At 40.5% G+C, this 16,617-nt stretch overlaps 1 protein-coding gene and 1 long non-coding RNA gene across 7 annotated transcripts in view; one reads left to right on the top strand and one right to left on the bottom strand.

Moving 5' to 3' along the window:
* Positions 1–6,067, top strand: part of LOC147756591 (uncharacterized) — an 18,434-nt gene extending 12,367 nt beyond the window's left edge. For all 5 annotated transcript variants that reach the window (XR_015322842.1, XR_015322843.1, XR_015322845.1 and 2 more), the window contains one exon: positions 724–6,067. Coding sequence is in view for 1 of the 5 variants with exons in the window: in XM_086982322.1 (XP_086838448.1) it covers positions 724–777 (54 nt within the window). In the remaining 4 variants the exon portion in view is untranslated. The remainder of the gene's footprint in view (positions 1–723) is intronic.
* On the bottom strand, positions 405–16,617 carry LOC111248026 (uncharacterized). 2 transcript variants are annotated; one of them, XR_002672374.2, is made up of 2 exons: positions 16,478–16,617; positions 405–1,276 (listed from the first exon to the last, which is right to left on the bottom strand). It is a non-coding gene; the product is annotated as an uncharacterized LOC111248026 (long non-coding RNA). The 2 variants fall into 2 exon arrangements; XR_015322866.1 differs by lacking the exon at positions 16,478–16,617 and adding an exon at positions 3,900–4,038.

The raw sequence follows: 16,617 nt of genomic DNA, 5'->3' as shown, positions 1-16,617 counted from the left end.
CTAAACAGACAAATAATGTTCGCTAATCCGATTACGATGCATTCGTTATACCGTTATGAAAAAATGACGCCGTTGCTATCTCATTTTCAAATTTCATAATTAACTGTGCCGTTTGTTCAGTTCAGGAAATAGCTAATAACATTTTTAATGACGATTTAGCGGCGAGAAATGGCGAACGAAATAAACACGGCATTGCAGAACCGGAAATTTAATGAGATTAGCATTCCGCTACTACAGTTTTCAGCGGCGCTATCCAATATTTCCTTACTCAGTTCCCCGCTCACCCTTTGTTTCAAACGAATACCGTTGGCAAACTCTTCGAGTTGCGATAGATAAGCAAATATGGCGTCGTACCGACGTTTCATACATAGAATTTAATCCACTAACTAATACCGCATGCACAGTTGCGTCTTTAGAATAGCACATCTGGGTCATTTATTAGGCGTCATTTTTCTTGCCAAGCAAAATCCAAAGAAGTAGCTTACATTCGCGTAATGTGTCAGATAGTCGTCGCGAGATATTAACTGACTGTATTTTATGGCCCTATTTAATGACAAGCTAACTCTACACGAAATTTGATTAAAACCACCAGCTAAAATAAGTTTCAGAGGCCTTAATCGTTTCTTTTTCAATATGTGAACAGCTGCTAACTTGTCTCTTGTACCATTACTATAGCCTTGCGAATGCCATCATGTCACATACGACTATTCTCTGTCTTTACAGGCTCGTACGCAAGCCGCTCCTTACCCTCTAGGCATCGAGCGTGAGGACGAATAGGACGACGAAATGCACAGTGTCACGGTTTGCTTAGTCGCACGTTTGCGGCGATACGAATGTCGGTTTTGGACGGATGCAGCGAGAGGAATCGGTCGCGGCGGCTGTGGTTCTTGTGAAGGTAGCGACAGAAGCAGTACTGTCGGTCGCTGTAGTAGTAGCTGCCCTCGGGCGAAGTAGAGGATATGCAAAGTTAATGTTCCGTAAAAAAGGGCAAACAGAAACATACACACGGACAAACACGGCCGCTCTGTGGATGGCCGAAGGCGCGCGCGTCGTCTGCTCGACTGCTTCCGGTCTCGACTTCCTGGCGCGAGAACTTTTAATCTGCTCTTGGTTAATAATAATCTGCGTTATTTGATCTGCTCCTTTGCTCGCTTCTTTTCCATCGCAGCTCGCCTTGATCTGCAGTGCTCGCTTGTCCAACTAAGTCCTACGTTCGCTCGTCGCGCCTCTTCTCGCTGTGTCCAACCTTCGCCTTGGCACAACACGCCGATACAGCCTATCACCGAATTAAACAAATGAATAAACAGCGAAGCAACTCCCATTGTGAATGGTTCGGTGGCGTTCAATTGATTTTATACTCAAGCCACTGCCTCTGCCTCAAGCAATTATATATTGTTAGTTTGTAATACGCATTATGTCGTTATGCGCTAAGTCTGTAGAGTTCTTACATCGAACCTACTGGAATATAAGAGAAGGTCAAACGAAATCGACCATATATTTCACGGTATTTTAGTATTAATAGTTCTAAGCGCTGAAGCACCTGATGCAATATACTGGGCAAGTATCTAACAGTATGTACTGCATATGCACTGGGTTGCACACCCACAAACTATTGTTTTGTAGGTTATGAGAGTTAAAGAATGTCTAGGTTGACACCGAAAGTTTTTGGCCATTCTCAAAAACGTATCTTAAGGGGCATTCCTTTAGACGGACTTATCATTAGTAATTGTGGGCTCTTCATTTGAAGATATAGTACTGTCGCACTTATCCAGACATGGCAATCTAGATAACTATTTTGGGTTTTACGCTTGCTAAAAATTGACTACTTACGATAATCAGTTTACTATTCTCTGTAGAATTGATTCTTTTACACAACGATAGATCTGGTGCACCAATCAAAGTTCTGGTATGCTAGAATATAACGGACTTCTTTTTATCTACTGCGTGTTTATAAGCCACTCTTTGTTAATCCAAATATAATGTTGACCTCTATAATTCGTCGTGATTCCCCTTTGGCCATATCTTATTTATAAGTAACAGTGCACGTAAAGTGATTACCTAAACACTTTGTATGTATGTATGTATAATATACGTGAACCATATATACTGTTCGTAACTGCATAGAAGATACACAGAAAAAATATTTCGATGGCCTTTCGGTAATTATATCTAATATTTTATTTGAAATATATTTTTTTGAAGTGTGAAGAAATTTACGCAGTACTCAATAATTGACATTCCTATTGCGTAAATGAATTACGACGCACCAGCACTAGGGAAAGCTGAATGTTTCTGTTGCCAATTATCAATGGCCGCTTAGATACAGGAAAGTATCTGCAGTAGAAAACTGCAAAGATTCCTTTAGAAAGAGTACCAAGTTTTATAGCCTTTTATAGGTAATGTTTTCTCTCTGATGTCAATTTAACTTCATCTACTGTGAGCTGGGTATATTGCATGAACATTTGTAATACCTTTGCCTCGGTAAACAATTAAATAGTAGAGGAAACGATTCAACCGGCATCAGAGACTGAATAATAAAATGACCTGACTCAATAAGACGGGCTTTCGGATAGGTTTAGGCAATCATCATTATAAGGAACAGGATGAAGCATAGGCTTAATGTGTAGACAGATCAATTTGTAGTTCTTATCAAATTGACATTAAGAGATTTGCTAGCGTTTTTTCATTAGACGTTTCAAGAGTTCGGGGTCACTGAGCTCAGGGACTAGTATGAAGCAAGCGAAGAAAACCTCGCTACAACCAGTTTCTATATATACCAATTTCTCGACGAGGGACTTTACTCTAAAGATGATGTCCTTGCGACAGCATAGTGATAACATGTTGCTACTAATTGACACGAACGTGCTACGTTTTGGGCTTGACGTCCGGCACTTGAACCGCTAGAACACAGAAGGTCAGCTCACACTCGAATCCGAGCATCGTAAAGCTTAGTTTTCAATGAAGGTCTGCGTAGCTGCGTACGACGCGTTTAACAACTGTTTTTCTGCTCAGTATCTCTAGATCGACTACACAGAACTATCCGTTCCGATAGAACCATAGGAATACGTTGAGTAGCGGTATCAAAACCCCTGGTGAGGTATACTGTCTGCCGGCAGTAGCTGTCAATCATGAAATGGACAGCACCGTTTGTCACGTTTCACACACTGAGGCCAATAGATCGAGCGTCTATTTAAGTTCCATACATCCAACAGAAAGTTATCAACCCGAACTCCGAATCAGTGAACGTCAACTGCATTATTATAAATGAAGAGAGCTACGACAAGTTATCGTCGAACGTCGTATAAACAACGACTGAGCAGTATTATCGGTGTTCTCTATATATATATATCGATGTCCATATTTAGTTATCACATCTAAATTCGGAGAGTATGACGGGTGCATGTAAGCATACATTTTGCGTACAATAGTAGCAAAAATCTTCATGCAAGAAAGGTGATAGAGTCGTTCGTTATTTAACACTAAGAAGAAGCTCGTCTTATGCCGTCTCTCGCTAGTGAGATCGATTTCTCTAGCTCTCCCTGATTATAATGTTTAAATAGAGAATAAACGTATGTTAAAATAATAAAGGTAATAAATAGTAGGATTTGTCAATAATATTATATATATATATATATATATATATATATATATATATATATCAATAATATAAATAAACGTCATGGCTTTTGCCTTCATGGTTCCCTTTACCTTTTTATGGCTACGCTAGTACTATTCTGAATTTACCATCTTTGTATCCATATCTTTTAATAACGGTCGTGTCTAAAAACGCCAAATCCTTAATGTGGTAAACGTTTCATCAGTATATCCAGCCCTAGAGAAGTTCTTTTATTTCTTTGAAGAACATCTTTTATTGCATAGATAAGTACTCTTATACTTACCTTACAATAGGCTTGCACAGACGCTTACGAAAATTAAGAAAAAACTATCAACTTTCACTAAATATATCCCCTAAAATGTCAGACAGAAAAATAACTAACTGGGACTAATATATGAATTTTAGTAATTGTATAGTGGCGCGTTACTGTACATTTCGTTATCTTATACAAACGACAGTCGTAAGAAATACGTTCGTTTTGCTTTCTCTGAACACATAGCTTTTTAAATATTGGAAAATGGATTTAGATAACAAGAGCTTCGGATGTCGAACCGCTTACCAACGATGAACTGGCAAATATAGAGGCTCTTTTAAAAATTTTACGATTAAAATAAGCGTACCATCTTTATTCTAGCGTTAGAATTAGAAAAGTAGAAAAACGTATTATCCTTTCGTAGAGAATAGATGACATTTGCGGTACTGGAAAATTATTATTATTCTATGTCCTTTTTTGCTTGGAGAGAAAGAGCCTTGATGGTAGACACGATGTACTGCATGAATTCTGTTAGAGACCTTTTATCACCTAAAATTCAGGTTGGGTCTGTTATAGAGTGCCTCGTAGAATGTGATACTTACGAAGCTAATCTGTGCAACAGATCTATCTTGTGTATAGGATTTTATTTAATGGACGTAATTTTTGAGTGTTTGTCCACTAAAGCGTCGGTAAATATTAGCTTCTGTCTGGTATGGGCGCATCGATCATGTCGAAGATAGCGTCCAATATATCGTTTGCCGCAAGGCTGTTCTACGCATAGGTCACTCCTAAATCTGTTTACCATGTTTGTCTGAGATCAAAGCGTAGTTCTTTTCTTAAAATAGGTTTCTAATAAACAGACTGGTACGCCATTTAAACTAAGCCAGAAGGCCATTAAAATAAGGTAGTTATACAATGGACATTGGCCTCGAGCCTTTACTGCCAAACGATTTGCCGCTGTTCCTCCTAAAATCGAGTATAGGGCTGTTGTTCGAAGAATTTCTTAAGAAAATTATTATTAATTATATTGTTATTTTAAAAATAATGCCTTAATAATTTTGTCAATCAAAGTTATTTTGACGACATTTACAATGTTTCAGCAGTTCTTGCAGTGGTCGATAGTTTTGACATCGCTATTCGTTGGATTCTATTCTATTCTATGTATCGTTATATTTTATACCGAAGTTACCGAGTTGGACCGAGTTATCGAAAATACGATCACCCACAGGATAGATTTCACACATCAGCAAATTACTCCAATGAAGTGACGCTTCGATATTGAAGCTACGTAACTACGAAACGAGAACTCGTTTCTAGCGCTGGTTGGTTATTTATCTGTAATATATCATGCGGCCTAACTGACACTTATTTTCCTCGCTCATGCCATTAACTAGCCAAAAATAGACGTCGTTTTACAATGTAAAGCTCTATGGCAGTGTCGTCTGTGACAACCGAAGTTTGGCTTGTTATTAAGCAAACAATATTATCGTGTATGATTTCATGGAAATTCGAATAATCTTCGTTGGCGTAGCGGCGCACGTTCTCTCGGAAAAATAACGCTATACGGTTTGCCGTAAGGTCTGTCATGACCCCTAGAGACGGAAGAAGAATAAGGGCTGGTTTTCTTTCGTAACAATGCGCACTTCGTGCACGTTCACTCGTTCTGTCTGTTGACGCTGGACGTCGTAATGGGCCGCACAAACGTTATTCTTCAAACTTCAACTGCTATGAACTTGTGAACGATGGGTAAACGGCTAACGAGAGATAAAACGCTAAAAAAGGCAGACTCAATCATCTTCCTTTTATTGTTAAATTTATTATAAATTAAATTTATAGCGCAGGAATTCCATCTGTTAATTCTATCGATCCTCAAGGGATTCGATTATTTGACTTTGTGCCAATTAATGACTTTAAATCCTTTCAACGAAAGGCGTACGCTGTCGGAAAACTGGGCGAGGCAGGCCCGTGACATGTGCTTACCGCGTGCAGTGCAAAGGCAACGTCTCGCAGTTTTAGTGGGGTCGTATCAACCATGGATAAATCGTCAACAAACATTCAACGTTAAATGATAACCGCATCATACGTGTGTATTTCTAATTAAATAATGTTAAAAAAAAATCCATTGTAAACTAGAATCACCAGGAACGGATATTTGGCAAATAACACATCTTCTTAATTAAAGAAAATTTTAATTCGAATAGGTTTTGTGTTTTCTATTGAGAACTATTCAAATATCAAGCTAGCTATTCTCAACCAATTTGCAGCTATTGCAAATCTTCAGCTATATTTATGTACATTAAATCAAATTAGATGGACTGGTTCATTTTAACAAGTATGCCTGGACGCTTCTCCGTATGTTGGAGCAGTTATGAATCAGAACATGGGCCTTTTTGGATTTTTACCGCCAAAAGCATGCCCATCTCACGAGTAGATTCAGCTGATAATACAGGAATGGGAAAAGAATAAGCTGTGCAAAAATGGGCTGAAAGCTAAGATTGAAGTGTGAGATAGGCATGCAAGATGGATACACGGTATATTTTTTTCGTTACATACGAATGTCTATATTAAAACAGTATACTTTTATTAAATGTGTTTTTATTATTATTCAGCGCTGACACCTTGACTGATTATTCACGACAAGATTAGTCCATATATGCTCGGTAGTTGATATTCTGACACATGTACAAACGATGCAACAAAAAAAAAAGTCACTCTAAGATGCACGATTACATGTGTAATACATTCATGCATAGAGAAGGTGCATTGTGATGAGTCTGAGTCACTGGTATCATGTTTTTTCTTCTCACTTAGCACGAGAGCGGACCAAAGTCACCGAAGCGCAGTATATTATTAAAGGCGTGACGGGCAGCTTGCGACAATATAACTATGGAATATTTCTCTCCCGTGTTTGCACGTAAACCTACTTATTAGCCCTGTCCCGCTTCAATGGTGAGCTTACATTTTTAAAACTCGAACAATCAACTGTACAAAATGCGTGTGTGGGTATTTCTCGTCTAGGCTTCTACTATAAGCCTATTGTTTATCCACCCTGTATGTAGCAGAACGTTGACTCCGGTTTGTCCTGATGATACACAGTCCTTATCATGACGTCCCGTTGCCAACTGTGATCGCTTTTTTTTTTGAATATATTGCTGCAGATTGAGCGTTGGTGCTGGCATTTTCAACTGCAGCGTTAATTAACACTGTTCGAGTCGTTGAAAATACGACTGTTTAAACTTTCCAGAGCTAAAAGTGTGACGCCATAGCTGGTCGAGCTAATTCTGTGTTTTCACCTGGGACATGCTTGGCTGGATCCCAATTTACGCATCGTATAGTTGAAGATATCACCAACTATGAGCTCGTCTCTGACTATGATAAACTTTGTCAGGGTGGTCCCGCACTTCCGTCGCTAAAATCTTCACGTCGAGCAAGAATTAACGCACTTGTAATCGGTGCTCTAATAAACCTTTTCGTACTTTGCGACGTCGTCCCATTACGAGTTGATTATGAAAATAGAGAAAATCTGCCAAAAGGCAGCTTGTTACCGACGGCCTATTCTTGTCTCTTCAGGACCATTTTCTATTGATGTAATAATTAGCATAATTTTTAGAAATTTTCAGTCCTCCTTAAAGTACTTGCCAGTTTAGCTTGTTCTTGTCGACTGGACTGAGGGGAAACCGAGTCATACGCAGTCCTTATTCATTTATGAAGAACGAAAGACAAATTGTTTCCCATGGCCTCGTGACACCACGTAGGCAGGCAGACGTTCCGAAAAGTATTCCCCACTAGTACGAATCATACGACAACAAAATAATTTTACGCCGCCCGATCCTTCAACGACAGCCTACCAACACCTCTCACGCCGGGACGAGGTTATGCGAGGTGGTATTTGTAAACATGCCAGACTGAGAGCAACAAGTTGTTAATTCTAACAGAATGACTACTGGCGTTTTTTTTTTTCAAATGACTATAATTATGGAAGAAATTGGTAGCGTGCGAAGCCTAAAAGTAAATCTCACGATCTTTTTAAACCATCGTCGTCCGACGCATGACGCGGACGTGGCTACTGATAACTGTAATTCAAAAATTGTTGCGCACGGTTGGGTAAATATTCGTGTATTTGTTGTTTCTTTACAGTTTGATAGATATTTCCAGTAGAAAAATAAGGTTATCGCTTGATCTTTTCGAAACAGGCGTGCATGCACGAACAAAGTGATGCTACACTAACTACTTTGATTCTATTCGTCAGCTAATTGATACCGATGATATATCAAGTTCAATTACTTAATTCTCTCTGTTCGCGTGGGACTCTCTAGAATAATCCTCTAGCAGTCACGATGTATTTCGTGAACACGCATATCGTCGAAAAAACACGTTGAAAGGCAATGTTCCTATAAATAAACGCACTAATCATTTAAAGATAAGGTAAGGCGTACTGAAGTAAAGAATATTTTCGCTTTTTTTTCCCGCTTTCCATTTCCGTACCTCCTGCCTTGCGCAATTGACGCTTTTGCAAACCTAATGGACACGATCAACCTTGTGGTGTGTATAAATGCTGAGAGAAATCGCCGTAATCATCCGCACTTCTTATTATTGTTCGAGACAAAATTGGGTTCGAGTCCATATCTGTTTTCATCAGCCCGGCTATTCGGGTCAACGATTTCAGACACCTGAATTGGGCAGAAATATGTTAACGACTTTTTAAGCGTTTTAATGCTACAAAAAGCGAGAGACATTTCGATCCTCACGTACAGCCAGACCATTCAGACGAGTTGGTGTTCTTGATTCATTACATGGAAACATCAATTTTTGACAAATGTGTTTATTTCCTGCATGGCTACGATTTCTCAGGACGGTGAGTGACCCGAAGCGATTGCGCCGAGTTATCGTTAATCATACATTAATTTTACAAGGGACAGAAGTTCGCCTTGTAGGTAAACGACACCGGCGGCGTCACAAGTCGCTTTAGGTTGTAATTAATGACAAAGAAATTGTATAAAATTTCACGACATGTAGCTAGTGCCTCTGTTTTCAACTCGTGCTTTAATTCGACAAGCAATTAAACAGAAGAAAAAAAAGCCTTATCAGACATTGACGTGTAGATGCTTAGAGTGCTAAAGTACCACTTTATACCCAGTGCTGCATACATGATAAAAGAAAAAAACACCCCCGAAAAAAGTAATGGATCTGGGGCCTATTTCGGGAGGCTATTTCGGTCTCTTGTGATTGTTTGCCTTTCCGAAGCCCAAGGCACGTGTTCTCAAGACGAGCACGATTTCGACAAAATCATGCTCATTTTAGAATCAGCGTATATAGCAGTACATTTGAAGCTATTGTTATGAGGCATTCTTCAGCGGCTTACACTGGAAACTATACCTGAATAATCTTAAAATTTAATACGGCCATAGTTTAATCGTTCGTATATAATAGGGAAGTTATTTTGGTAACGTATGGCAAGCTAATCTAGCATACTGGAGAGGTTTCATATGCAACGCTATTGTATGCCGACCGCTGTTATCTCGCTTGTTTTTCTTCAAGCCATGCGTTCATGTCATTCGTCCTTGTGCGCCTACATGCAGGCGCGCATGGTTACCATTTTCTATGAATGATCCCTCTTATGGACGATTAGAGGCCGTTTACTAAGACCTAGAGATACGAAGTATTTTGTAGGTCGTATCACTAGGTAATATGTGCCGGCACGTCGATTTCAGTGCATTGACAAGCAATAATTGTCAAATTTAGTCTCTAGATATTTACTGAAATTGACTATGATTTTCAATTTGAATTTTGATCACCTTACAAAGAGTCGTTTGCCTACCCATGCCTAAAGACTGTGGCAAAAAGATGTCTCAAGAAAGCGGCACGTAGTTCTTTTCCATGGATACTTTCGCCAGTAAGACACTGGAAGGACGCATCATACGTGTCACAATGCTAAATTACAACGACGTCCGCCGGTGGCCATAAAGCGGGACAAGTTTTTCTTTAATGCGAATATACTAGCACGAAGCTTTGGCCAGACACTCGATGGCTTTCATTATTGTTGTTAATTGCTTTACTGTGCATCCATATGCCTTCATGAAGCATATTCCTTTATTCGTGTCCATTTAGGTATAATAGGTCGATATCCATACATTCCCACACTGACTGTATGTCTTGACGTTATATCAGCTCGGTGGAATTGGTTAACTAAATCTGAATAATCGGCCCTTCGAACTGATTATACAACTTGTTGTCATGTAAATAATTTCAACATGGTGCTTTCCTGCGGACTAACAGTTTAATTCGCAGTTATATCCCTCGAAATATCGTATCTTCCGGTCACTGCGGGGGCCAAGTAAAGCTAATCTATCATTCTCAAACAAGTTCCAGCTGGTATCACCAGCCATTCAGAGGCACAATGTGCTTTCTGTGTTTGAAACAATGACAATTTCCTGCTGCAAAAAATAGAACCTGAGTCCCTTATAACTCTCAATATTGTATTTCAACATGTTGGACACATGTTATGCAATGGTTTGAATAACTTCGTTGTTCTCATAGTGAGCCTACAACAAGAAGAAGTTAATCCCCAAGACTATCATCATCTGTTAACTCTTCAACGGTGCAGGATCATCAACTAACGGCCCTTGCCTCATCATCAGATTTAGATTGTCGCCCACCGACGAGTTTCGTGTCCCAATTCTCTATCAGGGCTTAGTAGAGCTTTTTCGTATGTTACTTGCCATTCTATGGGCACATCAATTTCCCGAGACGATGATTAATGCGGCCGTCGCTAAAAGAGAACGTAGAATCTCAGCTGGTACCGTATGCGTAGTGCGCACACCATTCACGCCACTCAGCGAAATACGTCCGTAACCTGAAGAACACTTCCCACAGAAAACTTTCTTTTTTTTTTTGGGCTAAAGATCGAGCGAAGACAATGAACATGTGAAATTGTTGTTTCAATAGGACGCTCAGTTGGCTTTAATTTGTAATGGTATAACAATATGTTGTTGAATATCATTTAATATGATGAAAATATAAGCGGCGCCTAAATAAAGCGTTTGCTCGCAGCAGCTAGGCAATTTGAGCCTTTTTTTTTTTTAATTACACTTTTACGTAAAAAGTAGCAAATAGGGAACTTGAAGGCAAAGCCGCGGTATAGTTGTGCACAACTAGAACTATATCGGATTCTCAGGTAGTCTAAAATAAAGTGCCAGATTGTTGGTTGACCTGAACGACTCCAATGGGTTCACTAACCGTACGTGCACTATCCAGTGGAGGGTGTCTTTGATGCATTAATAAAACAAACACTTAATACAACGATAGAAACCAGTAAGGAGTCACTGATGGTAGCAGATTGTTTAATGATTAGCGCTTACCTAACGATCTCATGAATCGCTGCGTTTTTCCCCTGTTGTTTATATCCTTCATAACAAAAATGGCCAAAAAGGAAGTTGGCTGGGGTATTTATATTCTGATCTCAGTATGATGATTCTGATCGAGTTATGTGATCTCACGAGATCGTTCGTCGCTCGCAAGTGCAACACTTCCGACAGAAGGCTCATTCGTTAGCAGGCCAAAATAGCAGCCTTTTCGTCGGATATGCGCTACATGATAGATACGCTATTCAATTCTGCCAGTGTCAAATAGCGGCCGACGATAGTGTCTAGCTTAGCTATAACGATGACAGTTAAATACAAGTATACAGTTTTTTTTTTCAAATCCGTTTCCTGGTTGTAGCTCACTTACCTTGCCAGGCCATTTTGTTCAAAAGTAGAAAATTGTTTTACGCTACGAGTGCAATACGAGAAGTTCGTTTTATGCTATCGTCAACAGGTTACGAGGCTGACTTAATTAAATCTGTATTATCTTGAAGAAGCTACGATGGGATCACATTAGTGCGAACGTTTAAGCAGAGCTTCATCGCCAATACAAGCGCATCCTAGGGAACAGATTCCGCCGAAACGTCCGTCATGGATCTCATTGACACTGATCTACTTTTTAAGAGATGAGTTTTAAAAAAAAACTGGTCAGTACCGGAACGAGCTCCGTAAATTTAAACATTTTTCAAATCAAGTATATTTGTTGTCATGTAAATATTTTGAGGCCTGATGCAGCAATTTCGACTGTACCATCGAGAAAGCAAAGGCTATATACACATACCATGAGCACACATTGATCAGCTGCAACGCATAGCACTGGCCGTAGGCTTCCCGGCGATTGCTTTGGTGTTCGGCTTCGATCGTACCTTTATCTATCTACATTACCGCGTTTCCAAGAAGTAAATGTCAAATATTCTCATCCATGTTGAAAACGATTATTTGTTCCGCTAACTGAAGTACCCGGCGACTACCTTTCTTCGCACGTACTGCGTCTCAGGTACTCTAATCAGTCTGTTTACGACGTACCTACAGGTGACCTAAGGTCGCGCCATTTCACATTATCTATTGATTTGATCAAAAGTTATTTATCAAATTGATGAGTCCTTACAACGACCTCAATATCACGGCAAAATTGTTAGCTACTAGGGCCTACGTCGATGATCGGAGGCGATAATCAAACATGGTCAGAAATAATGAGATTTCCTGATCAGTGTCGATATATGATGTTCCTATCGGTCGCAAGCTTGTGATTATCATCAAATCACGACGCTGTTTTCGTGGCCCGTCTATACCCGAAACCCGTGATTATGGTTCGATCTGTATTTAGTGTTTGCAAACGAAGGTTGTGCACAGAACCCTGTACTATGACGCGCTGAACCCTATTCAATCAACTAAATGTAACAGAATAGGGCTTCCTCTATTGGACTCGTACTATTGTCATTCCGGCAGTATCTTCAATTGTCTGTCTCTGGGTATTAGCATTCATTTTTCAAAGCATCAGATTTACCTGTTCATACGTTTCTAATTCCGTTTAGTCATTTCTCAGCTTTTTTGAACAAGGTCTTTTTTTGAAATAGTTGGGTGACAGCCTAATTCTGCTTGCATGATTTTCTCTTTTCTACTACCGTATGATATAGAGTATAGTTTCCTAAGGGTTCAGCTATGCGATCGGTGACGATCGCCTAAACGTGCCATCTTGAAGTTCACTACTGCAGATGAGTGCTTCTCTATGTGCCAGTGGAAAATTGTCTGTAGCCGCTAAAGAAAAGCAGAACCTATGATGGCTTCTTATGAAGAAAGCTGATTTCGTTTCACATAGCCCAGTTATTGGATTTAAATAGCCGGCCCATCAAAAATGCTACTAGCTGAGTGTTTTTAAAGACACTCATTTCTTGACAATGTATTTCTCTGTCACAGGCTGTGACATCTGGTCAATAAATAACAACACACATATATGAAAACCCCTTTATAATAACCAGGCTAAAAAGGGATCCTGCTTTCAGAAATCGATAGTGCTGTTTATCTTTTATAGAAAATGAATATGCATATATATAAATAAGGTTATAATAATTAAGTAGTTTACTGAATGATACAGTTAGGAATTTATGTTTGTTACTCGTACGTAATTCGAACGTATTTCGAAAACAGTCATAGTTAAGAATTAACTTAAGTAGCCATTTAGACGCTATAAAATCATTGACACCTTGTGCTTTTTATTACAAACAATCAATAAAATATCTCAACATTAGTACCTTATTGTACATTAAGTAATGTTCATAGTACGATGGTGGAAATTTTATGAAATGAGCAAATCAAACCGAGTTCAAGGCGCTGACGTATCAGTGTTCACACGGCTCGAACCTTCCAAGCCTTCATGTGGCTATATACTGGCAAAAGCAATTGCTCAGAGCAATCACATAATCAATAGCTAGATGATAACTATTGATATAAGCGTGCATGTACAATCACAGATAGCGGAAACATTTCCTTTGGACAGCGTAAATCGTCATTGTATTGTCGATCAATAACCAAGCGTGCATCTATTGATAATGATGATGATGACGATGATGGTGATGAGAAAAAGGTACACAGACTAAAACACATATTTATTTCAAATGTCCCGCCACTATTGTTTTTCCCTTTGTAGATTACTCGTGTTAGCTTAAACTCAAATTCCGAAATATCGTGCGGCGTTTTTCCAACTTTTCTTTTCACCAACTAACACATCTGACTACTCCATTCGTTGATCATAACGAACTGTCGCCATTAGGATTCTATATTACGATAATCATGACTCTTAGCAATGGAGAGCAAGCTTGACCCTGACGCGTATTCGAAGCGTCACAAACTAGACAGGCGGTAATGCCCTGAAACTGTCGGATTCACATGGTGGCAGAAGTCTTCACTTCGCACCTGCTCAAAGCGCGATATGGCCCACAACACGGATGTTGTTATTGTTGCCGTCAGAAGTTGTCGAGTTGAAGACTGCTGAAGATGTTCGGACTGCTGACGACATGTACTTCACACCATGGCCAACATCATCAGCTCTGCCGCGGTCACCATTACCGGCTCCGCCAACACGATCATATACCATTTTTCTGACATGGCCGCAACCGTGATACCCTCGTATGCAGTTAGAGCATGCATCAGCCATCGACCGTGCCGACGCGATTTTAGTGCCCCACAGCAACAAGAAAAGACCGAAACCGGACTAAAAGTTGGCGTATTGGTGATTTCATCATTTACGTTTTCATCTTCCTCCCTCGGACAGACACACATCAAGTTTGCATCATTTGTACCATCATCATCACAATCTCCCTCTGTGCCGGACTAGTTGGGCATTTGATGCTTTTGAGAAAAACAAGAGCAATCTATAAAAAAAAAAAAAAAAAAAAAGAGAGAGAGAGAGAGAGAGAGAGAGAGCAAAGAGGAGGATCTTAAGAACAATCTTTATTGTGGTTGTCGTCCTGTCAGCGTTCGCTGGTGGCAGTGGGGGCGCACAGGGATCCCCGTCGTGGCTGACAGCAGCGACAGAGATGAGAAGAAGCTCGATGGATCCATGTCGTCAAAACGAAAAGGCTACGAGACGGTGATAGCGAAGTCGCACGGAAAACAGTACCAAGTCGCACTAGGCAGAACCAACCAGCAGCAACCAAACGATGACGACAAACAAGAGCGGCGGCAAAAGGCTCTTCGCCCGCGCGTAGTAGGTCTATCGTCATATGTATACTTGTTCTTCATCAACACTGCGTCGGTGTGTGGTGGGCCTTTCGGTTGGTGCGACCGCCGCTGTCGCTCTGTTTCTCAACTGGTAAGCTGCTTCGGCAGAAGCACAAAAACAGCTTCAGAAAATTCAGTGAAGCACAGGGTAGCCTCAGAGACCACAGGAGAAAGGGGCGTTCACATCTCGCTGTCATTTTGGTGTTTGAGGGCAAGCTTCGTTGTGCTGGCACCTACAACAAAAGTGGTTACCAGTTCTTCAAAGCGTCAACGGATGCGATATTGTGGCGGTGAGGTGGCAGAGAAAGAGGTGATGACAGCAGGCAAAAGCTGCTGTTTTTGCCCGGTGACCGCGGTGCTCTGTGCTGCCAACGAAGTGTTTCGTGCGACAGATGACATCTACGTGACTGTGTGGCGCATTTTCCGCTCGTTGCCTATGCGAAAAGCAGCCACGAACGTAGCTGCAGCAAGAGCAGTAGCAACAGCAAAGTTGGGCCTGCCTTTCTGCGTCTACCGCACCTTCTGCTCCCTGTTGCTAATAAGGTACTTATTCACGTAAGAACGCCTTGTTCTACGGAAAATAGGGACGAACGGGCGACATACAACGGTAGGCTGAGTTTGAACGAGAAAGCGTGCGCATAAGGTGAGAGAAGCACTATTGTCTGCCTGTCTTTCATTGAAACGCCAATTACATTGCTTACTACACAGTTCTGCCACCGCTGGCAGCATGCTACCCGTCACACGACTTCAGATTATATGTATATGTAATGGCGTAGTCACACTGGCGGCTGGCCTCTCGGCTTTTGTAAAACAGCGCGAGCTGTGCATACATACGGGCTTATACGTTGTAGTGAACTCGCTCTTATGGCGGTATTATACTTCACACCGCTACCGTTGCGTCATCATCGTATCATTTAATTCCCTCATTTGCATTTGGCGATCATAAGGATAATAGCGTTGAAGACGCATCAATTTACAGAAGAATGTAGGCTGAAAGTGAAGTTCCTGCCGTTTTCTTAACAGCGTTGCTGCGCCTAAGGACATCGAGCGCTTAATGCAGAAGGACAAGGAACTGATAATCGACTATTTTGCTTAGTCTTTGGCACACTATGTGTACTGAATGATAAACATAAGTGTCTAAATAGGTTCACTGTGTCATACCTAATAACCGTTTCGATAACTTTTGTATTTCTAAGTAGTCCACAAAAATAATTCAAAGATATATACTATACTTTTTTTCCAGTATAGTGGCAAAGCACAACAAGATTTCTTTCTGTCAAAAAAGGCTTAGCCTATCTTGAAGCGGATTATGTAAACATGGTCGAATTTTGATGCAATTATATAACTTAATAAGTTTGACTTCTACTTAGGAAAAGCATTTTCGTTTTGGCATGACCTACGGATCACAAGTTCCGGCAAGGTCCTCAACTTTTTTATTTCTGAGGCTCAATATCAACTACCAGAAAAAGCTGCCGCATCGAGTATTTACGTCTGGTGCAGCCACCTTGCCTAAAGCATAAGGCTTACCTCGGCTGTAGCTTTAGGACGCTTTCAAGCACGAGTTGACTCATCGTGGGTGACGCGTCAAGTCTTCATGAGTCGATCTGACATTCGCGCTGCTGCTATCGCCGCCTTAGCCACTAGCTAACACCATAAGCCTCTGCTTG

Source organism: Varroa destructor, unplaced genomic scaffold (genome assembly GCF_002443255.2).
Source record: "Varroa destructor unplaced genomic scaffold, Vdes_3.0 BEIS01000003.1, whole genome shotgun sequence".
Lineage (NCBI taxonomy): Eukaryota > Metazoa > Arthropoda > Arachnida > Mesostigmata > Varroidae > Varroa > Varroa destructor.
Note: the sequence above shows the minus strand (reverse complement) of the source record. Positions and strands in the feature narration are given on the sequence as shown.